General features: G+C 38.9%; 1 protein-coding gene across 1 annotated transcript in view; it reads left to right on the forward strand.

Moving 5' to 3' along the window:
- The window catches only part of b4galt2 (UDP-Gal:betaGlcNAc beta 1,4- galactosyltransferase, polypeptide 2), a 134,749-nt gene extending 112,662 nt beyond the window's left edge, over positions 1 to 22,087 (forward strand). Inside the window, exons 6-7 of the mRNA XM_070845154.1 lie at positions 13,452 to 13,556; positions 21,937 to 22,087. Coding sequence (XP_070701255.1) covers positions 13,452 to 13,556; positions 21,937 to 22,087 — 256 coding nt within the window. The remainder of the gene's footprint in view (positions 1 to 13,451; positions 13,557 to 21,936) is intronic.
- The last annotated feature ends 1,192 nt before the right edge of the window (positions 22,088 to 23,279 follow it).

Here is a 23,279-nt window from a genome sequence, read left to right on the forward strand (position 1 = left end):
CCGCTCTGGAAAAAGAAGCATCAACTAAATGACTAAATTGCTCTTTTACACTCTTCTTCAGCAGCCCTCCTTCGCTCTATTTTCCCTCTCCTGCGGCTCTCTAACTCTCAACGTCTCTTTTCCTATCTCCCTCTCTTGCTTCCCTGCAGCAGTTTCTTTTTTTATGCCGGTCTTGATGCCACAGACCGTGGCACAGCCACTGCCTGAAATGGGTCCTGCTAGCTGAAAGTCAGCCCTGGGGAACTAGCTGTCCATGCTTCTCAGTGTGGCCCGAGTCTGTGGTGGAGTGGACACATGCCATTTACACAACTGTCAGTGCCACTTGCCCCGTCCCACCCCTGTCTGAAAAGGTAGTGGATATTACAGAGAGAGAAAGAGAGAGGAAAGGCTGTCTTTCTCACCTTCTCTGAACATACAGCAGTAGCCTTGGGCAAAGACTGTGCCTATCCCTAGGGCTTCCATGGCACACCAGCTTTACAGTGCTCTCTCTTTCTGTGTTGCTTGCCCTCGTCCCCTTCCACTCACTAAACCTCCCAGCGGTGGCTTTCAACAGAGCCCGAGCAAGCATCATGTACACATGCAGCCACGGCAGCACAAGGTCTGAACGTGTTAATGTGAAGCTTTGACAGCGATGTAAGAGTCACGATATTTGGGCTTAACACGCTTAACAGAATGCCAAGCCTTTGATAAGTTAAATCACACTTCCAGGTTGTGGAAGTCTCCACCCTCAGGTCAGGTCAGCACACACTCTTGAGTGTTTTAAATCTCGTGTTCAGACCTATTGCGTTTTGGTGTTGGTGGTCTATCCCTTGTAATACTTGGTATCAGTCTGATTCAGTCATCTAATTGCAGTAAGTGGTAATTCAGTCATATGCCATTCAAGTCTCTTCTTTCTAATATATTTTCTGGACAAATAAAAGCAAACAAGGTTTGGCAGGGAGAAGAAACAAGTCCCCCTGGGTAAAGAGAGAGTAAGCGGGCACACTTTCCTTAAGATAATACTTTCAATACGAGAGTCAGAACACAAGACAACATGAAATGGCAGAGGACACCTCTTTTATATGGGAGTAGAATCAATGTGGAGGTGAAGGCGGGGTGACGGGGGGAGCAGCAGCAGCAGCATTAACGAACAGAAAGAGCAGTGCGAATGTGCAGCAGAGATGAGTGTGAAACTAGCATTGTGGTTGGTGTGCATCATTGATCAGATGGTATTTTAATGACTAGCCTGTTTTTACGATTTTGTTTTGAGTTAACATTCTGCAAACTCCATGAGCTAAAAGTGAGTTACTCATTATGGAAGTTGTCTTATCTTTATGTTGGATCTTGCCATCAGACATGTTACAAATTAATTGAAATATGTATGCCAGTTATTCAGTGTATTTAAATTTTATTTTAAACCCATCTATTGTAAACAAACTCTTTTGTATTTATACGTATTGGATGCCAAATTTGAGTCTTGTAAAGTTGCATTTGGACTCTGAGGACACTATAAATGCCTTCCTAAGGAATGAGAATGTAGATCCGAGGCTCTGTGGGACCCTTAAATTTCTACTGCAACTGTGTGTAACCTATCCAGTGATCCAAAATATGTACTTTTATTGCACGTGACCTTCCTAGTAAGGGCTGGATTTTTTTTTTTTCTTTTTTCCGAGTTTTAAAACTGAATACAGCTCTCTCTTTCTCGTACCCCCCTGTGTCAAATTGTATTAGAGGGTACAATAAATGAGGAATGCACTAATAGAAACAGGGCGAGGGGGTGATGGAAAATGGGAAGATGCTCAGGAAGAAAATGAGAAGCAAGTGCAGGGAGCAGAGGGAGAGGGAGGGGGAGGGGGGCAGAGGGAGGGAGGGGAGGGAGGGAAGTTGAGAGAAATGAAGCATTGAGCGGAAGGTATGGTTGGACAAAATAGACACAGTCAGCAGCTGCTGGTGCAGGAAATCCACATGCAATGAAGCAGTGGAGCAGAAACTGACCACAAAACTCATCTTACTCACCTTTTTATTTGCAGAAAAAAAATGCCTGCCTTTGTGTACAAGGACAAATCTTTACAATGTGAATGTAAACTGAGGCAGATTAATTCAAGGATTGAGTATTTTACAACAGAAATAAAACATAAGTTAATGTTTATTCATTCTAAAATATATTTGACCTGCAGGGTTCCGTATTTTTTCCTGATATTATTCCTTTATCAGTTTTTGGCTGGTTTGGAGGTCGTGCTTTATCCTCATTACACCCCTGATGATCTCTGTGAAGAAAGGCAGTATTTCAGACATGAGATTATTTCCCACATTTCCCCCTGGGGAATAGATAAAGTATGATTCAGTCTAATTCTGATTCTGATTTAATGTCAGCCGTATTGACGAGCTGCAGTGTTGTTAAACAGCCTTGTTTTTTGTTTTGTTTTGTTTTGAAAAAAAAAAGTTTGTGTATCCAAAAGGCAAAAGACCATTTAAAAGTTTTTCACTTATGCAGCACCCAGATGTGTTCCTGTTGTGTCTCCGCTCACACCCACACACTTTACTTCTCTATTACTTTTTCTGCTGTGCATCCTCCAGCCCTCCACACACCACCATTATCACCACACACTCCTCCTCTTCCTCCTCTCCCATCTCATTTCTGCAGGCAGAGGGAACTGAGGCAGGACATCAGACTTAGCTCCCAATTCTCCTCCACTCCATTGCTCTAATGCAATTAACTCCACTGGTGGGAATAGAGGAGAAGAGCTGGAGAAATTCCTGATTAATCCAATCAAATAGGTCCATGGTCTGTGTGTGTGTGTGTGTGTGTGTGTGCGCGTGTGTGTGTGCGCGCACGCATGCACGCACGTGCGTGTGTGTGTGTCCAGACCACTGTCCAAACTGCTATAATAATATTCTTTAAGGCATGCGCGCGCACACACACACACTTACACTCACACATAGTCATCGTCTGCCTCAGGCTGCAAATGAAACTTTACATGGTAGATCATATTAGTGCACAGATATTTTTCTAAGGAGAGGGAAGCGCTGGACAGTCCACTCTACTTCACAAACTTAGCAGCTTTTAAAAAGGACAAGGTGTCCCTGTTAGTTAAGTAGACGATAATACTCAATGGATTCACTCCAGGAGCCCAATTGTAGCTGCATTCATAATGAGTCTTTCATTCCACAAATGACCGGAGTAACGGCTCAATCAGAATAAAACTGCCTTATATAAAGTTGTAAGCCTTAAGATTTCAGTCCTAACAAATACATCATGTTTCCTGTGACTGCTTCCTAGCACTCTGACCCAGGGAAGTGAACATTTAACACTGAGGCTAATATCAATGACATAAAATTAAAAACACTAACACTGAATTACGCGCTGCATTGTTTCCTGTGAATCCCTCATGTATTGGTTGATCATTTGAATCCAGCATGAGCATGGCGGAGTCTGCCGCTAACAATACAAAGTGCTAGAGAATTGATGCATGTAGATAAATGCATTGAATGTGTTTGGTTCAAAGAAGGTCAAAAATGAGGTTTGCTTTCATGAAAACATGGTCAGTAAAATGGCGCCAATTGAAAAACATATTGTACATCACTTGAAAGCTGAAAGCTGAGAACTGTCTGGTAAATACACTTTCAATTACTACTCTATGGCCTCTCCTTTCATAAACTGGCCTGTATGTTGTTAACATCTTCCATTAAATAACTGTGTAGCAAATGTAATTTGACTGACCTATTGATTCAGTAGGCAGCACAGTAACAAACCAGAGTTAGTGCCCAGCAGGTCCATCTTTTTCATAGATTTTGTCTGTGGTCTTGTATTTACACTGCGTGCACAATTATTAGGCAAGTTGTATTTTTGAGGATTAATTTTGTTATTGTACAACTACAGTGCTCTTGGTCAATCCAAAATGTTAACAAACCCTCAAACCTGAACATTTAAGTAGTAAAAGTGAAGTTTTGGCTTTCTTAAGAGAATATCTATATGTACACCATTATTAGGCAACTATTAGTGTGCAGAATTATTATGCAACTAAATGAAAAACAAAGATTTTCCCATCTCACTTGTTTATTTTCACCTGTTAAAAAGTGAAAATAATAAACAAACTCAAAATTTACATTTCTGAAATTTCAAAAAAAAAAAAACCTCAGTGACCAATATAGCCACCCTTCTTTTCGATAACAGTCACAAGCCTTCCATTCACGGAGTCAGTCGGGTTCTTGATCTGGTCAGAATCAACTTTTTGTGCAGCCGCAACCACAGCCTCCCAGACACTGTTCAGAGAGGTGTACTGTTTACCTTCACTGTAAATTTCCTGCTTAAGAAGGGCCCAAAAGTTCTCAATAGGGTTTAAGTCAGGTGAAGAAGGGGGCCATGTCATTAGTTTTTCATCTTTAAGGCCTTTACTGGCCAGCCACGCAGTGCAGTACTTTGATGCATGTGATGGAGCGTTGTCTTGCATAAAAATCAAAGTCTTCTTGAAAGATGCAGACTTTTTCCTGTACCACTGCTTGAAGAAAGTGTCTTCTAGAAATTGGCAGTAGGTCTGAGAGTTGATTTTGAGTCCATTTTCAACCCGAAAAGGTCCAACTAGCTCATCTTTAATAATACCTGCCCATACCAGTACCCCACCTCCACCTTGCTGGTGTCTGAGTCGAAGTGGAGCTCTGTGTCCGTTACTGATCCAACCACGGGCCCATCCATCTGGTCCGTCAAGAGTCACTCATCTCATCAGTCCACAAAACCTTTGAAAAATCTGTCTTCAGATATTTCTTGGCCCATTCTTGACGTTTCAAATTATGTGTCTTGTTCAGAGGTGGTCGGGTTTCAGCCTTTCTTACCTTGGCCATGTCTCTGAGAACTGAACACCTCGTACTTCTTGACACTCCAGGTAGGTTGCAGTTGTGGAATATGGCAGCACTGGAGGATAATGGGTTCCTGGTAGCTTCATGTTTGATTCTTCTCAAATCTTTTGTCTTTCTTCTCGACACGTTTCTTGCGACCCTGTTGACTATTTGCAACAAAACATTTGATGGTTCTGCAATCACGCCCCAATATAATTATTAATTAATTATATTATTATCTAATATAATTAGATATTTCAAGAGTGCTGCATCCCTCTGAAAGACTTTTTACAATATTTGACTTTTCAGAGTCAGTTAAATCTCTTTTTTGGCCCATTTTTCCTGAGGAGAAGAATCTGCCTAATAATTATGCACACCTTGATATAGGGTGTTGATCTCCTTAGGCCACACTCTCCCTCGTTACACAAATTCACATCACCTGATATGCATTAAATCCAATAAGCATTCAAGTTTATACAGCTTGGAGTTGGAAATTATGGATAAAATGATGATATGGTCAAAATAATCACTTGCCTAATAATTGTGCACACAGTGTAGTATATCATGTCAATCTGGCTGATGTATTACTGTGTGAAATAAACAAACAGGACTATTATGAAACATTTTTGCTCATGTAACCCTTCCTGTTTTTCTCTTTTACGGTTTTACGGCATCATTTTTACTAATTTGTGCTCTTTAAAGTGGCCTTTTGAGAGCTCCTGCTTATTTCAAAAGTTTTCCGATGATGACATGACTCGATGCCTGTCGAAACCTCAAAAGTTTGTCTAATGAAGTTAGGCATAAAAAATATTTAATGTAGCATGTTTTTCTAACTCCATGGATTCATCTCACTTCAAATTAACTCTGATCAAGTGACTTGCGTCAGTGTTTCCAAACCAAGTAGCTGACTTCTACCAACAGCCTTGAGGGATTTTCTTTTTGTCCAGTAATTGGTTGAAAGAGTTCATTTTGATGAGTCAATATAATCAGGGCAAAAGCAATTGCATAAATACAGAATATTTTTTCAGTGAAAGGTGCTCCATCCAATGTGAAGCTCCTTCAGCTGAAAAGAAAAAAGGAAAAGAAAGACATGAATAAATAAATGCATACATATGCACATAAATAAATTAAATACAGCCAGGTTAGTTTACTGATTTAGTCAGAGATTTCACTTTAATTAACCATTTTATCCATCTTTTTCATACAAAGGTTACTCTTAGTTCATGTGTTATTTCATATTTTCTCTCCATTTTGTTGCAGCCACTTCTTATTTATTTCAAGGCTTTTACTCTCGCTGCTCTTAAGGTTTAGTCATTCTGCCATTTCTGTCAGCGTTTTCCTCGAAAGCACAAAATTATGATTTTGTCTTATATGATCTGTAGTCTGACTTTGCTTCTTCTGGATTAATATTTGCATAAATTTCAATTTATGCTAAAGTGTCACAGGCAATTGTGTTAATTATAAAGTACACACTATGACAAAATGATATAAAATCAGATTCAATCAGACCAAATCAGAGATAAATCAGAATCTAAATTTAATCTTCATTATGCTTTATTGTTATTTTCATTCTGAGTTTGTTTACCAACTTTTGTCTTCTATAATATGATTACTATTTTGGGTAACTTTGATATTTTAATCTGATTTTCAAAAAGATTTTTTTTTCTTCAGTTTTGTCGGTCCTACTTTGTCAGACATTGAAGATCTGACATTGATGGAAATAAGTCCAAGTAATTCATAAATATACTGTATTAGAATAAATAGAGAAATGCCTGACGGTCATCAGATGTCTACATTGTACAAGAGTTTGCATCTATTGCTGAACTTACACTTTCATTACAAACAGATAAGAAAATTTGTTAAGAAAATATATACAGTCAACTATCTGTAGTAAGGAAGTGAATATCTCAATTTGTGTGATTTTTCTCTGCTTGTTCCGTAACATCCGTAACCTCTACACATCATCTTAGGTCATCAGAGCAGAGAAATGGGTAAAGACATTATCTCAGAGTTATATTCACTAAATGCCAGAGCTCGACTCAAAAAACTGTATTAATCTGTGTCACCTCTCTGTGATAGATGTAACCCATGGTGGGGCACTCATATCTTTTTACCTTCATGTCTGGCTAAATATATATATATACTGAAGGAGTTCTTTTTGGCTGCTCTGAAGAAGCTCTGTTGGTACCTTTTTAAATGCACAGAAAACTCTTAAATCATTTCGAGAGGTCACATTTTCTTAGCTTATCTTGAAGGACTGGAAAAGCGCTTGTGAGCCTGCTTTTAAACATCGGCAGGACAAAATGAGTACACTTTCTTATCATTGAATGGAAAAGTCTAACAAGATTTTGGGACCTTTATAAGAGGTCTCGATAAGGACTTTGACTCTGACATGAAAGATCACAGACTTTCCTGTTTCTTATGTTATTCTGTGAAGATTGTCCACTGTCTGGCTTTTCTCTTTTTTCTTATTTTTTGTTCGCTTATGTATGCTTTTTTTATAATAAGTATAATCATTTAATCCTGGCCCAGTCTCTGAAACACAGACCAGGTTACTTCTGCCTCCATTTTTTTATCCTACTGCCACAAATCATTTTTACTTGTCGTTCCAAAACAAGTCATAAAATGCTTAAAGGTCCCCCACAGTGGGTGATTTTACGGCAGCCATTCACCCACTGTGTTTCGGTGGAGGTGGCTGTCAGCTCCAGATTATATGCATCACATAGGGGACGGTGAAGCTTTTCATCCTGCAGCTCCACTGTATCCTCAGTATCTTTTTTCCTTACATAATATTCACACTACACTGTCACGCCATGTTACTGCCCACTGCCTGTCAGTGCGGTGAGAAATAATGACTGCACTGATGTGTACACTGGCCTGCACTTGAGCATGTGTGTGTGTGTGTGTGTGTGTGTTGATGCTCCAGCCAAAGTTTTGTTTTGGTCAAGGACACAATTCTCTTCTGTGTTCAAAAATGAAGAGAAGCCGGCTGATTAGTTACCACACAGTTCATTACAACACACGCATACGTATACACGAAAACACACAACCTCACAAGGTCTTTCAGACATTTTTTTTGCATGCCGTGTCCTCATGAAACCAAACAAACCCTATTAGACATGACAACCCTGAACTTCGTTTATCAAACAGGGTGTGAACGTATTCAACTGAGGAGCTTGCATATGTGTGGAATAATAACAGCTTTCTTTGCCGTGTGTGTGTGTGTGTGTGTGTGTGTGTCTTTATTTTGTGAGCAAGAATCGTGGACCAGCATTTAATCTTCATGCAAAGTTTCATATTGACAGATGATGAGATGGAAAGTCAGCCCACCCTCAGGGAGTGTTTTATCAGACTTTCAAAGAGGATTTTTGAAAGCAGGCAAGAAGTTAACAGGAGATACAGCGATTTGAAAGAAGCTCTGATAATATTTTACACAAGCAAACACACTCTGATCAATTTACATTTGAGAAAACAGAAAAAACTGCTTCCACTTTCTCTGAGGATTATGAACTTGATTGCTCATGTTTGACAACACTCAGACTGCTTAAAGTGTGACAGTCTAGTTGACCATTACTTCAGAAAACTGAACTTCTCCTACAGCAAAAAGTGGGCAAGGAGATTTGAAACTGCTTCTAATCACTACACCATAGTTGTTTATATTAGTGCTGTATTGTACTTTTTGTATGGAATCACAGAATGGCAAATTAATTAAATAATCTCTAAATAGACTTAAATATGAAGTGATTCATTATTTGATATTTTAATGTGCAATATCACATTACATTTAATTCAACCCACAAATTGAATTAAATATACTGATATTAATCAGGCATTTTGCAGGGCAATTTCTTTTCAATTTGCAATTTGTTTCCCCATTGCTTTGCCTAGTAGCTATTTGATTATTGATTGATTATTTAGCTTCTAGCTGTGACATTTTGGGCCTTGTGCCAGCACTCTGGTGTTTTAGAGGGTTAGTTAAAACACCTCAGTCACATAATAATACAAATAAACTTACCTATCAAGGCAGTGGTTGATCAGCAACTCTAAAATTACTGTTTTTGTAAATCTGAGAGAGTCTGGTGGCTTTGAAGAAAACGGCTTCAGTTCCCGGTCAGAGAGGGCCGTTTGAGGGCAAAGTGAAGCCATAAAAATATTCTAAACACAGCTGACACTAAAACTGATATTGATTTTTTTTTTTTTAAGGTGGTCTTTTTTTAGGTGGCTAAAATGTGTTTTGCTGTTGCCCCTGTCCACAACAGTACATTGCTTACCTTCCACCTCAACTGTCATGCCTGCTTTCAAGCATGCTAACCGTAATCTACTGTGGGTAATACACTGAGTATGTACAAAAACTTCATAAAACCCAATTTAGAAAATCTGAACTAATCCTTTAAGGCCAATTCAAGTCTTACCACATAAAATCTCCTTTAATTTGAAAGATTTTTAATTTGATGTTTTATTCATTTTGCAGGGACATCGATCAGCATTACTGTAAAAGTGCCACTTTCAGCCAAAAGGGTAATTTCAAACTGTTGTCCTTTGGCCAGAAGTTCAATTAGCCATTAAAAACAACAGTGATACTCACTGGATTAAACTGCTGAACTGTATAGAAAAACCACCTTCAACAGTAGAGTACTTAAATCGATGCATCTGTATTAATACTGAAACGTATAACAATTAACCTCTACACATAGCAAACTACAAATTTGTCTCCACAGCAAACATGGAATGAATCTCAGAGTATAAGAATAACATATAGAGATTCATATGGATCAGATGAAGATGGAGGGATTCACATTCTAGCCAATATCACCAAGTCGAGCTTCACACACTCTGCAAGGCAACGGGCTCAAAAGAAGATTATTTTAAAGATGCAGAACCGTGCATAATGTATAACTAAGCTCACTGCACTGAAAAGCTCAGGAAGAGAGGGAAAGGGCTGTCTTGCTCACCCTCTCACTCATATTATTTGCACCATAATAAATCTCTAAATTATGCAAATGCATGCATGCTCGTATGTGCACGCACAGACACACTGACAAAGGCAGTCATCTATGCATGTGTGCAAAGTCAGCAAAGTCACTGAGACTCGAGAGAGAGGGAGAGAGAAGGAAAGATGTGTTATTTAGTTTTCCAATGAATTTATTTATGGGAGGGTTGTTTTGATGGAGTTTGGGTTTTGCCTCTTAAAGGGTTGATGCGCGTTTGATGGCGCAGGGCTACATTCTAGGTTATTCAAATTTCACTGGTCTGTAAAGAAAAAGAGGGAGGAGTGGAGAAAAATTAGAGGTGAAGGGGAAGGCAGAGGAGAGACGGACAGAGGGAAAAGGAGAGACGAGCAGAGGGAGAATGACAGGAGAGGAGAAACAGGGAGGTGAAAACACGCACACTGTGAAGAGGAAAGCATCGAGGGGAGGGGAGGGGAGGTCGAAAAAAAAGAGGAGAGGACGGAAGAAGGAGGATACACAAAGAAGCTAAAAGATAAGCAGAGTAGAAAAGAAAGTGCAGAGGAAGAGTTAGACCAATTAACTAATACAGCCTAGCTTAGCATAAATAATGGAGGCAGAGTGAAAGCCCTAGCTAGATAGATGTCTCTGTTCAAAGGTCACAAACGTATGTACCATCACCTCTAAAGCTAACTGATAGTTTGGAAAACTGAGAACCAGGAGGTGCTTAACTTAACTTACCTTAGCTTAGCTTAGCCTAGCTTATGTTGTGACTTCTCTGATGCCGATGATGTGCAGATGATGGGAGGAAAAACGTCCGCTGACAACAACTTGTTGCATAAAAATAGGTTTATTACAAAAAGATCAGTTGTCTAACAGGCTCCATGGTTGCCTGGAAAGACGTAACCCAATTATTTGTCTCTTACAGACAGAGTATCCCCTTGCCAAATTAACGTCTTCCCCGAGCTTCTCTGAATGTCATCTTTTATACCTTTAGAAACGCTTACCTCACCATATGGTTTCCCTCAGTAGCAAGGCCCAAAGAGGTCTTGCCCTAATATGGAGGGATGTATAGAAATTGTCCCTCTTGGGAAGTCATCACATCCTTATATGTTGCTATTCCTCTTGGGAAGTCATCCTGCAGCACCCTGACCTTATATGTTTAACACATACCATGCATCCTCTCTGACTCTCTTACCTAATCATTCACAGAGAAGACACACACATACATATAACATAGCAGATGCACATAACATATCAGATACCACACTTAGCTTTGTGTAAAATGTGGAGGCACAGGGACAGCTAGCCTTGCTCTATTTAAAGGTCAAAAACAATTTCTACCAATGTTCTAAAGCTAAAGCTTGACATTTTGAGAAATTCACTTATTTGCTCTCTCATGTTTATAAATCAAGTTTAAAGCAGGAGCCAGGAGGTGATTAGCTTAGCTTAGCATAAACAGTGGGAGCAGGGGAACTAGCTAGCGTGGTTCTGTCCAAAGTAAAACTAATTAACACATTGACATGTAAAGAAATGTTAAAAAAAATAGCAGTTTGTGACTTTAGGGAGAGCCAGTCAAAAGAAAATTTATTTTACTTTGGACAAAGCCAGGCTTGAGTTTTCACTTCTTGTCAGTCTTTATGGTAAGCTAAACACTAATGATGTCCTGAGCCTGAAAAATCAAATGGGCAAATTTACCAAAATGTTGGACTTTTCCTTTTAAGTAATGAAGAGAGGTTGCTTCATGACAACAGCCATTTAAAAATGAAACATGAAATTAATTTGTTTTCACATTTTATCAATGAATTGAAGCAAGTTACATTTAATTTTTCAGTAATAATTATTTTTTGTTAAAATATCCATTATCTTGTTACCAATAAAGTAATAATCATCATTATTTTGGAGGATTTTACTTAAAGAGGATATACTGTAAATGCCGTTCCTACCATCATTATACACTTACTGTACAAACATTGGAATCAGCCTTTAAGAGTTATGAGTGCAGAAGTGGAGGTGAGAAGTAGCAGGGAGAAATGAGAAGAGAAGAAAAGAGAAAGGTAGAAATAGGAGGAAATTATGAGGGGGGGGGGAAAGGTGAGAAAGCAAGAGGGAAGCTGGGAGAAGAGGGAGGAAGTGATGAGTTGAGACAAGAGGAGGCTTTGGAAGTATAGAGTAGACAAGCAGTTGTTGAGGAGCAATATCAGGCATGGGTGCTTTTTAAGACAGCAAGACTGCACGAATCAGAGCGTTACGACAAATAAAAATTGTTCATTCAGCACACACATGCACAATCTTTCATATCATTGCAGGTATGAATATCAATGCCTCCGTCAACCTCGGGGTTTAACCTGAGCTTTATGTGGAACAAATCTGTTGTTTGTGTTGCCTACACTTCCCATCATTTGTTGTTGCATTAGATATGAATCTCCGTGCAGATTTGCCCTTGTATTTTATCCTTAGCTCTAAGACAATGTTACCACTGTGTCTCAAACTTCTGATAGCATGCTTTGTTTGAACTGAGACACACAGTAAATCCCTGTCTCTTTTCCCATCTTGTATCCACAAAGTTCACAGCTCCTTAAGCTGAACAGTTTGCTTCCCTTGGTGTCAGAAAAGTCTCTGACCAGAGTCGCTCTCTCTGCTTTGTTTGTGTGCAACACTGTTTGCACTGTGCTGCGTTTAATGCGATTACGATATGTACTCTGCCTTCCTGTGTGAAGAAATGCAGCAGGTGCTTGAGCGCCATGAGTCAGCAGTAGACGTCGAACAAACATATTTTGGTGTTAATAGGTGGGTTTTTTAATTATTTGCTCCTTGATTCAGGTATACCACCACTGATCGTCCCACCATAGCAACTAAGGTTCGGTGCATTACTGTAGATTAAACTACCCAACAGTTTTATTGTAGTTAAAATTAGCACAACCTAAAATATCTATAGCAGTAAAATGCAACATACACATTAATGCAGCAGTAATATTAATCCAAAAAATCATAAAACACTGACAGGGAGCACTTGCAAAATTATTACTTTTACTTTTGATACTTAAAACTAGATTTTGATGGTAATGCCCACATTCATTTACTTAAGTAAGCTTTTTGAATTAGGACCTTAACTTTTCATGGAGTATTTTTTATTGATTGACATTTTGATTTTTAAGACATGTTAATCAAAAAGTCAAATGACAGAAAATTGATAAGCACCTATTTTGATAATAGGTTGACTATTTAAGTAATTTTGCAGTTATACATTTAAAAAACTCTTTTGTTGCAGCGTCCAAATTGTGACAATGTGAAGCTCTTTTGGATTATGTGACATCTTTTTTGGGGGGGGACATCGTCTTGAGGTCTAGATATTTGCATTACCATTTTCTGACATTCTGTTGACGAACCGATTAATTAATTAATTAATTAATTAATTGTACACTGGGCTGTGGAAGTTAGTGATGGCAGTTTTTCTGTCATTTTTATGTGTTAAATTGATAATCAATTTACTTAAAGATGTGATTAAAGAGTAATGAAAATGAAAAATAGTTCCAGTCCTGCTTGATTTCTTCATAAAACTTCGCTTTCCTTGCCTTCCTCTTCAGTTTGTAGTTATTTATTCTCTTATTCTGCCTCTTTTCTTTCTCATCTCTCTCTGTCTGTTTGTTTGCTTCCCTTTAAAATAGGATATTGTATCTGTATGTGTTGCAGGATCACTCTCAATGGGATGAAGGTGTCCAGGCCAGACGTTCGCATCGGCCGCTACAGAATGATTAAACACGAGAGAGACAAACACAACGAGCCCAACCCACAGAGGTACTGCATCATTGTCCAAACTCATCCTGCGGCCTTACATTTGGATCAATTGCCTTGCTTTTGTTTCATAGCTACACAGTTCAAATGTTTCTTTGCAACTTTTTCCTCTCCACTTGAGAGAATTATGATTATGTGGCGCTGCAAAGGGCACACTATCAATAACATGTCCTTATAATTAGTGTTGGCTACAGAGCAATATATCGAAACGTGCAACACCAATATCACGGCAGCAGTGAGAAGTAATGATTTCCTTTGTCATCCACATTGTCTGCTCACAGTCTGTACTGTTTTGCCAGTATTACATGTTGAACACATCTTCATCTTTAATCAGTGAAGGTTAAATAAGAAGTTTTGCCCTTCTTTTAGAGACATAGACACCTGAGAGCTTCCCACTGTTAGTTCAGAGCTGCCGCTAGCCACTGAGCAGCTCCTCATCCAAAACTGCAAGTGAAAAAATAAAATACTCTTTATAATAAACTTTAACATTGTATTATTATATTAAGTGTATTATTATAGACTTATTTTGTGAACTGCTTCACTAACTGGCAAGATTTACATAATCGTATACCCATTTTTTAATAAAAACAACATGTTTACAGCTCGGTTCTTGCTGTTCGGAGAAGTAGATGTTATTTGCTGAGGGAAATTTGAGTGTACAAGCAATATTTAAGATGTTTAATTGAACAGTAACTCTTGTAAAGAGGCTAATAGTGGTAATCTCTCCTTATTGTAAGTGCAGTTATGCAGTAATGCAGAGGAATGAAAGAGCATTATTAATTTAACTTTGCCCACTTCTGATTTTACCATTTTCTTTATTAAGGTATCTTAAAACTCCCTGAAAATCTTGTTTTTGCTGACCTGTATTGAATGTTATACATTTCTTTCTCTTTATCTGTCCCACTTTATTATAATGAATAGGGTACATTCTTTAACACACCTCCACCTTACAGACACCACAAGTCTCAAAAATGATACATTATTTAGTTTTTTTCCATCATTTATTTATTCAGTTAACTGTACCACTATAGTTTCTATAAATTATATTTCCAATGTTTCATTGTTATCTTCTGCCAGGAATTTCTGCATTTTCTGAGGGAGAAATACTGAATCTTGGTCTAAAAGTTGTAGAAATGCAAGCATATTGAGGCAGAATCCTATAAAACACCCACAATTTGTAAGTTTGGATCTATGTGAACGTCCCAGGTTGCTAGACCCCCCACCCCTAAAAAATTACTGAGGATTTTTCTCAATGGTAGCTACAGCCCTGGACTACAAACTACTACTATCTCTTCTTCCAAGACAGAAAAGTACTAGCATAAAGCCAGAAAAAAGGAATAAAACTGGTCTTACTGTATTTTTGTAAGTATAATTTTATGTTTGAGACCAAGAGAAACATGTTTCCTGTAATTTATAAAATGTTTTACTCATCACAGGATGTTAGAAGATTCACACAAGAAGCTATTAAAATACATGAGGACTTGATAAATAAATAGAAGACATGCATTTTAAAGATGCCATCGGGGTGTCTTTTTTAAATTCATTCATTGCTAATTTGCAGGTTACTTAAATATTGAAACTACTGAGTCTTAGTTGCTCTAATTTCAGTGCAGTTTTGCAACATTAGATGTGGGCTGCAGATGAGGATGGGAATTCATGTGTGAAAGTATCAGATGACTGAGCAACATAAATTAAAACACGCCTCTTAAGTCCACGGCTTGATCTTTCTGGTCATTGAAAGATTTGAAGATTTTAAAATACCAGGGACAAAACATTTTCAATAAACCAAAAATTGCTTTTCGGAGATACAGCCCTGGGGCTTAAATTGCTCCTTTGGCTACACCCATTTAAATTGCTTTTCAGACAAATGTGTAAAAATGCTTCCCTTATAAATGTGTTATTTTATGGTGTGATGAATGAGACCCAATATGCAGAGATGAGCCCTTCTAGACACATTAATCACCAGGAGTATAGCACCTAACATTAAGCTGCTTAAACGTGGATTATCACTGTTTATTCTCTTCTAAGAGCCCCTGTTTTCATGCCTGGATGGGCCAGGCAACGATGCCTCGCAACACACAAATCGATAGCTGCTGTGGCTGGGGCAGAATGAAGATATAGTGAACTCTGTTCTCTGCTCCAATATTGCTTTAGTTTGATCTCATGTGACTTTATTAAATCACAGCCTTTGTGGCAGGATGATGTCAGGGTTCACAGTTTAGGTCTAGGTAAGCTGTGGCTCCTGAATTGGTTTTTAAGAAAATTAGAAATGCCAGAAAGGAGAGTCATGCCTATGAGATAAGTGACAGCCAAACAAACAGTGCCATGTTGATTTGAATTTTACATATATCTACTGAACATATGCTGTTTGATTCTTTGATACATAATACATAGTGTGTTTTAAATAAAATATTCCACAAAGTTCAGTCTGAACTTGAGAAAGGGAGTGGGAGAGGACTATTTTATTTAGGAGTATTTATTGATTATTTTATTTTTTAATTTCTATTTTGCTTAACAGATTTTGGAAACCTTTTTTTCTTTTGTTATAAAATGTTAAACTTAAGCCTTGAAAATGAATCAAGAAGTTACAGCTCCACATGTTCAGTACTTTTAGTCAGTTAAATACAGTTCACTCAGTTATCAAAAGCAACCAAATGACACTTAATGGTTTTACATGAATGTGTTACTCTCATTCACCTGACTGCAAACCCTTGTAGAGGTACACTAATTCACTACGAGACTCCTGACTGCTCATAAGTACAAAGTTAGTGGAATAAATGGCAGAGTTGACACTTAAACTCACTGTTCAGCTGTGCATTTATAGTTTAAAGAGTTTAATCTCAACATTCGTTTGACTTAAGCTTTTCAATGGTTAGGATATGATGTAAAAGGCTTCACAGACAATATTGTTTTGCTCCACTGACAAATAATTTGGTGGCTTCTTTACTGATGCTAATGGTAATTGTAATGATATTGTTAGAAAATGTGGAGCTTGAACAAAGAAAATGCTGCCCACATTGTGGCCTTACATTCATACCTTTCTGTGTCGCTTTTTAATGTGATCACATTGTGTACTTTTCTCTGTGTTACAATCCATCCACTTAGGGAGGAAAATTAGCCAAAAGGGGAGCCTGTAACATCAAATGAAAAGAAATTAATGATTTGTGTTCTTTTTGTCTACAACAAGCTCCTGCTGATTGTCACAGACTTGAAACCTGTTAGTCGAAAAGTGGAAAATATGATTAGAATAAAAATTGTTGAGTAGCTTGAAGAGAAAAAAAAACCTTGCTCGCCTCCTGGCTGTGCTTTTTTGAACTTTTATTGGTTTGACATACCTCTGTATTTAGTCAAAATCAAATGTAGTGGGCCCTTCTCCATCCAAACCTCTACCTCCTCTACAGGTCTGGGAGAAAAGCAAATTAGCCATTGACATCAACTGGAAAGAACTTAAAGATTTTTTTTAAGCTGCAACAAGCTCCTTCTTTAACCACCGAGATGTCAGACATCCGTCAAGAAGTGGTTTAACTTTAAAACTAACATCTATATCTGTCAGCACCATAAAATAACTTAAATGTGAAGATGTCTAAAATAACCAGGCCTGCGTGGTATGTCATCCATCATTGTTTTATGTGTGTGTGTGTGTGTGTGTCAGAAAGAGAGAGAGATTCAACAATCCCTCAGTAATTGCCTGGTGAAATGACACCAATAGAGATGGGAGTCGGCTAGGTCAGACTAGTCCAGTTGCCTTCATCAAAATCAATAAATCAGCCACCAGACTGAAAGAAAGTGTGTGTGGGTGTGTGTGTGTGTGGGTGTGTGTGGGTGTGGGTGTGGGTTGCTCTGTTTGTGTCTCAGCTTGATACTCAATTCCTGTTTTCTTCCTCCTCTTGCTAGTCACTTTGCTCTCTTTCCCTCTCTGGTCCGTGGACCAGACTTCCTCAATAGGAGGTGACACCAACAGGGACGCTATTTATTTGGAGCCGATACATTATTCATAACTGTAGCGAGGGGCAGAAAATAGCAGCCTATTAGTCGGCACAAACTTCATTTTTACGGCCCTCCTGGACACTCGTTATCATGTTTCGGAAATTTCGGCTTAAAGGATCTTTTGAAAAGAAGTGGCATTTGGACTTTAATAAAGCACGACGGCTCAGAATAATCAGGAGGTTGTGAAAGGAGGAATGGCCACCTCATGGCAGTATTCAGGCAGCGTGGATGGGGGGGGGGGGCAGGGTTTTGTTTTTCCCTCACTCTCTCTCTGTATTTCTCTACATACAGAAAAAACTTTTAACGTTTCATCTCCCAAAGGAAGTTTTAAAATTCTTTCAGTGCACTTGTTAGGACTTTGATTTCTATGCAAGAGATTGTTAAACCCTCTGTGCAGATTGGACAAGTCATAAGAAAAAGGGGGGAAAAAATAACAAAGCAAATCCAGTTAACTCTGGTTTTCTAAGAAGGGAGTATTTCCCTTTAAGAAGTAGTGAGCTAAATGCTAACATCTGCATGGCCACACTGTCAATACTAATATGCTGATGTTTCGCAGGTGTGATGTCAACTGTGTTCACCATCACATTTAACATTTTTGCTAATTAGCACTAAACACAAAGTACAGCTGAGTGTCTTTATTTCTGCAGGTATTCAGTCATAAACAATTTAAGATTTTACTAGATGATGATGATGCAAGAGGAAACCAGCATCATCATCAAAGTGCTTTTAATTCATCCTGAGAGGAACATGGATGTCTGAGTCAAATTGTATTACAATCCATCCAACTGTTGACAACACACTCAGAGAGAAAGGCAGTTTAGATGTTTTCCAGGAGTTTATCAGACCTCAGAGATAATAAAGAAGTTGGATGTCCAATAAGAAAGTCATAAATCTTTGCCATGACTTGCCAAGTGACATGGCTACACGTCGACCCTTGCTGTTTGTGACTTGCATAACACTTCAAGTTTACGAATGTAAATTTATGAATGAACGTGAACGTGGAACCGCTCACATCTTCCAGCAACAACCTTCACCATCATTTTGTCTTTTAGAAGTAGCCTGCCTTAAAAACCCTAGTTTTTGTACACACAGAGGTGTGTCATTCAATTACAAAGATAAACTGAGCTTGTGTTTTCCGCCCTTTGTCTCCAGGTGCAGGTTTGCTTTTCTGTTTAGATTCAGATTAATGATTGAGCCTTTTGGGAGAGTTTATCTGGAGTACCTGCGTAATGTCCAGCGTTTACCAAGGGAAGTGTTGTCTCGACTGTCTGATGAATGTTTACTATCTCCTCTGCATCCACACACACACAAACACACGCACGCACACAAGCACGCACAGACACACATACACATTCACTCAAACATGCACACACACAGGAGTCCATTCTCTCAGACCTTTCAGAGATACTGGTTAGGCATAGCAATGAGATATTGGGCCAGCGGAAGTAAGAAAGAGGCACATTCATCACCAGTCACGAGTATCAGTATCACACACACACACACACACACACACACACATTTTGTCTTGCAAACGGCGCTTCATGCATTGCAAATGAATCAGTCTCTCAGTAACATTGTTCAATATTTCATTCATATGTTATCATCCTGGGACAGTGCAGATACAGGGAATGTGTGTGTGTGTGTGTGTGTGTGTGTGTGTGTGTGTGTGTGTGTGTGTGTTGACATTTTGAGAAATATTTGCTTTCTTGCCTCGAGTTAGATGAGAAGATTGATACCACTCTCGTGTTCATGTTCATACTATAGTGAGCAGCCAATTAGCTTAGTTTAGCATAAAGAATGTAAACGAGGAAATTGCTAGCCTGGCTCTGTCCAAGGATAACAAAATCCACCCACCAGCACCTCTAACTCTCACTCATTATTATTTAATACATCATATCTTGCTTGCCCGTACCAAAACCAAAGAGTAAAAACAACATTCCGCAACAAGGGATTATGTGCTGAGTTACTGGGCCTAGCTCAGAAATAGTCCAGGACATAACGTGCTGTTAAAGAACAGGAGCCTCTTGGCAGTGACAAGCTAACTTTACTGCTAGCAAGCTAATGTGCGAGCATGTATACTGCTAGCTGACCGCTGTTTCTCTAAATATCATAGTTTTACTTTTCTGAAATGTTTGTGCCGTTCAAATCAAGTTTTTCAAAGCTATGAATAGGTAAAAGGAAACTGGGCATATTGATCAACAAGCTTTTTCCTTCTTCTACGGTGCAGGTAGACAAGTTAGCAAGGCTACCAAAAATTAGCCTAGTCTGTCATGTGACCCTCAATTACAAGAAATGATCAATTCTACACTTTGGTGACTGGGCATATTAAACAAATTATAATTATAATGTGTTAAAATGTGAATTTTAGCAGTTAGCGTCCCCGCCCCCCGATGCCTCCAGTCTTGGTAGCATCATATTTTACATACAGAATTGAGAGTGGTATTAATCTTCTTATCATCAGTATGACAGTCTGTTGCACAAAATGCTGAACCGTTCCTTTTAGACATTTTTCCACAACACGGTCAAGTGGGCCAGCTCAAAATATATGAAGCCAGAACAAAATAACCCTTGGTAGCTGGCACGATGAGCTTTTGTTGAGATCCTACACTAGAAATGTTTTCCTGTGAGACCCTCAGTGGAATTAAAATAGAGCTTTACTTAGCCCAGTTAAGACTCAGCCTGGAAATCAGGCTAATGAATATGTAAGGAGTAAGTCTTTGTTTCGTCCTCTAAAATAAAAGTAAGAAATTAGACTAAGAGGTGTGAAATGATATAAGCAGTTGCCCGGATTGAGCACACATTCATCTCATATCATCTGTATGTATATAGGGATTAGTTTATGGCTTTTAATCTCCGCGGTTTGATAGATTCATCCAAAGATTTCTCTTTTTTCCCCCAGTTCTCATTCACTTAGTTTTTAATATCAGTATATCTTGCTCCCTCCATCTGTCACTCTTTCACAGATATATATTTATCTCTCTGCCTATCTATCTCCCATTTTTCTCCCCTGCCATCCCGCCCTCGTTTCATTTTAAACTGACTGCTTTTTTTTCCTCCTCCTCTTCTTTGCACTCTTTCTCTTAAACAAATTTCCCGTCCTTTTAGATTGAAGTGCCAATCTTTTCAAGTAGTCGGGGGAACATGTAATTCTGTTTATATCTTAATATATCATATTATATTGTTCGAGAGAAAGATGCTTGACAACATTTTTCCTGGTTCCATTCATGCCAATAAAGCTTTGATTTTTGATTAGATTTGAGAGAGATGGAAGGAGAAAGCGAAGCGGAGAGAGGAGAGAGATCCTCACTAGTCAGCTCTGACAAGGCTCTGTAGACTCGGTGGTCCATGTCGAGCTGGAGTGTCAACTCCAGTTGTACGTCCAAGCATATCATTAAGAAGACCTCTTTTGTTGTCACTCACCACTGTCTTTTGAAAAGCGAATGTGCAAGACTTGGTGTTTGCACACATCAGCTCTTTCTCTGTTCACCGAAGAAAAAAAGGCATTTTTAAGACAAGCCTGTTGTAAACATGCTGTTAGATGCTCACTCACCGTGGCCTCATTTCCGTTCTGACTGGCTGCAAGAACTGATACGACTATGGGGGTGACAAGAGAGTCAGTGTTATGATTCGGTTTTAATGCCAGGGGTTGTATCACAAAATGAACGGACCTCAGCAGCAGCACTGTCTAACTGTCTGACGCACTGTGTGAATTATTTTCCCATCTTTAATACTAAAATCAGAGCAGATTCTAACGTGAGAGCAGATGCTGATGTAACAGTTGAATCACAGCCAGCGGGGTAGGAGATCCCAGCATAATTCAAACAAACCTAGGCGGATGTAATAGATAACACTGTTCATTAAGGCGCAGTGCGATGCAATAGCACCACCTGTTGGTCAAATACTAAAGGAAAAACAGATGTTTACTTCATTTTATACAGTCCAACAGAACAGTTTCTTCTTTCTGCTCTCAGGTTATTGAACATGTGCAATTACCAGGAGGCGGCACCTAGAAGAAATCAATACAAACATCAGGCTCTTTATACCCTGTGGAATCAAATGTGGATTTTAATATTAGCAATCATGCTGCAAATTGACTTTTGGACGTGTTTGACGGTTGTAGGTACAGCACTTTGACTTTGCACTTTGAAATAACTTTCCTTGTTTTTGTCATAACTGGAGGGATCCTCTATAAAGTAAGCAAATCAAACCGAAAACATGTCCACTGTCAGTCCTGTAATTATCCGTATTTCCTGAAGCATAATATGCATACACAGTAATTTTGACAGTTGTGTTTCTAATCAAAATTTTCCTCATTGCTCCCACATTTCCCCTTACCCCTCTTCAATCTCCCCTCCCTCCCACCTCTCTCTTTCTTTCTTTGTCTTTCACCCTCCAGATTTAATAAAATACAGAACACCAAGAACACGATGAAGAAGGACGGCATCAGCTCTCTGAACTACAGACTGGTTCAGGTCAAGCGGTACCCTCTGTACACAAATATCTCAGTGGAGATCGGCAAACCACCGCCCCGGCCTTTTAAGGGCTAGAGAGAGAGACAGAGGAAGAGGAGGGGGTCTACGCACACTGGCTGGAGGGAAAAGACAGGATGAAGAGAGCTTCTGGATGATACAGGAGTGAAAGAGAGAGGAAAAAGTCACAAGCACATTATGGTCGCTTTCTCCCTCTTTACCCATCTCTCTGTTCATTTTTTAGATTTTAGCTTGGCCTTTCTGTAACCAGGACTCAGGCTCTTTCCTCCCACATCTTTTTTTTTTTCAAACAGCCAATAGCTTCACACCTCCTACCTTTACCACTCAGTGACTTCAGAATTAAAGAGTGTGGACCAAAGCTCGAACATCAGTGGCTGACCAAAGGTCGGCGTCAGACTTGGAAGCTGAAACTTGGAGTCTTTCCATTAACAATCTTTTGAACATTGGAGAGCATCCAAAGTCATATCAGCAGAGGATGTTGACAGGAACTTTATGTTGAAAGATGAGTCAATAACATCATTTAAAAGTCTGGACGGTTTTCATGGCCTGTTCTGAATCGCTGGGCAGCATTGAGTGGGATATCTGGGAATATGTGACCATGGTCATATAAACGAAATGAAAAAATGTGCTTTTTAACGTGGATACAAAGACGAGAGAAATACCTGCTGGTTTGGAAATGAAGTTTCAGGAAAATAACAAACCTGGTGGACAGCAAACCTTATGAAGACCATCAAGAGTTTTACTTTCCAAGCATTTACAGTGATGGAGACGAACAGACGAAACCTGGTGACATGCAGACATACGGTCCATAGAACTCTATGTGATGGATTGCATATTGAAAGAAATCTCGACAAATGATGCTACTAGACGATTTAATATTGACTTTTTTGTCAGGGAATCACCTGTTTGGATCTAATTACTCAATCAAATCCTCCGGTATCAATTAATGAATGTGTATTGTGCCTGCATCTACCGCAGAAGACTCTAAACAGTGCTGGGACACGCTGATAAAACATGTTCGTCAGCAGCAACACCTGAGAACTGTCTTTTTGTTCTCTTTTTTTATATAGAAACTAAAATTCTGGAAACAGAAACTGACTTAGTGGAGTGACGCAAAAGTTTTGCAACAAAAGTAAACATACTGAAGCTATGAAGGGTTTCACCGGTGCTGACGGCAGTGTGGTGGAACTACCTTGGGAATGCATTTGAAATCAAATCGAGGAACTGACGGCGACAAGAAGACGATATA

The sequence above is a fragment of the Pempheris klunzingeri genome, chromosome 15 (assembly GCF_042242105.1).
Source record: "Pempheris klunzingeri isolate RE-2024b chromosome 15, fPemKlu1.hap1, whole genome shotgun sequence".
Taxonomy (NCBI): Eukaryota; Metazoa; Chordata; class Actinopteri; order Acropomatiformes; family Pempheridae; genus Pempheris; species Pempheris klunzingeri.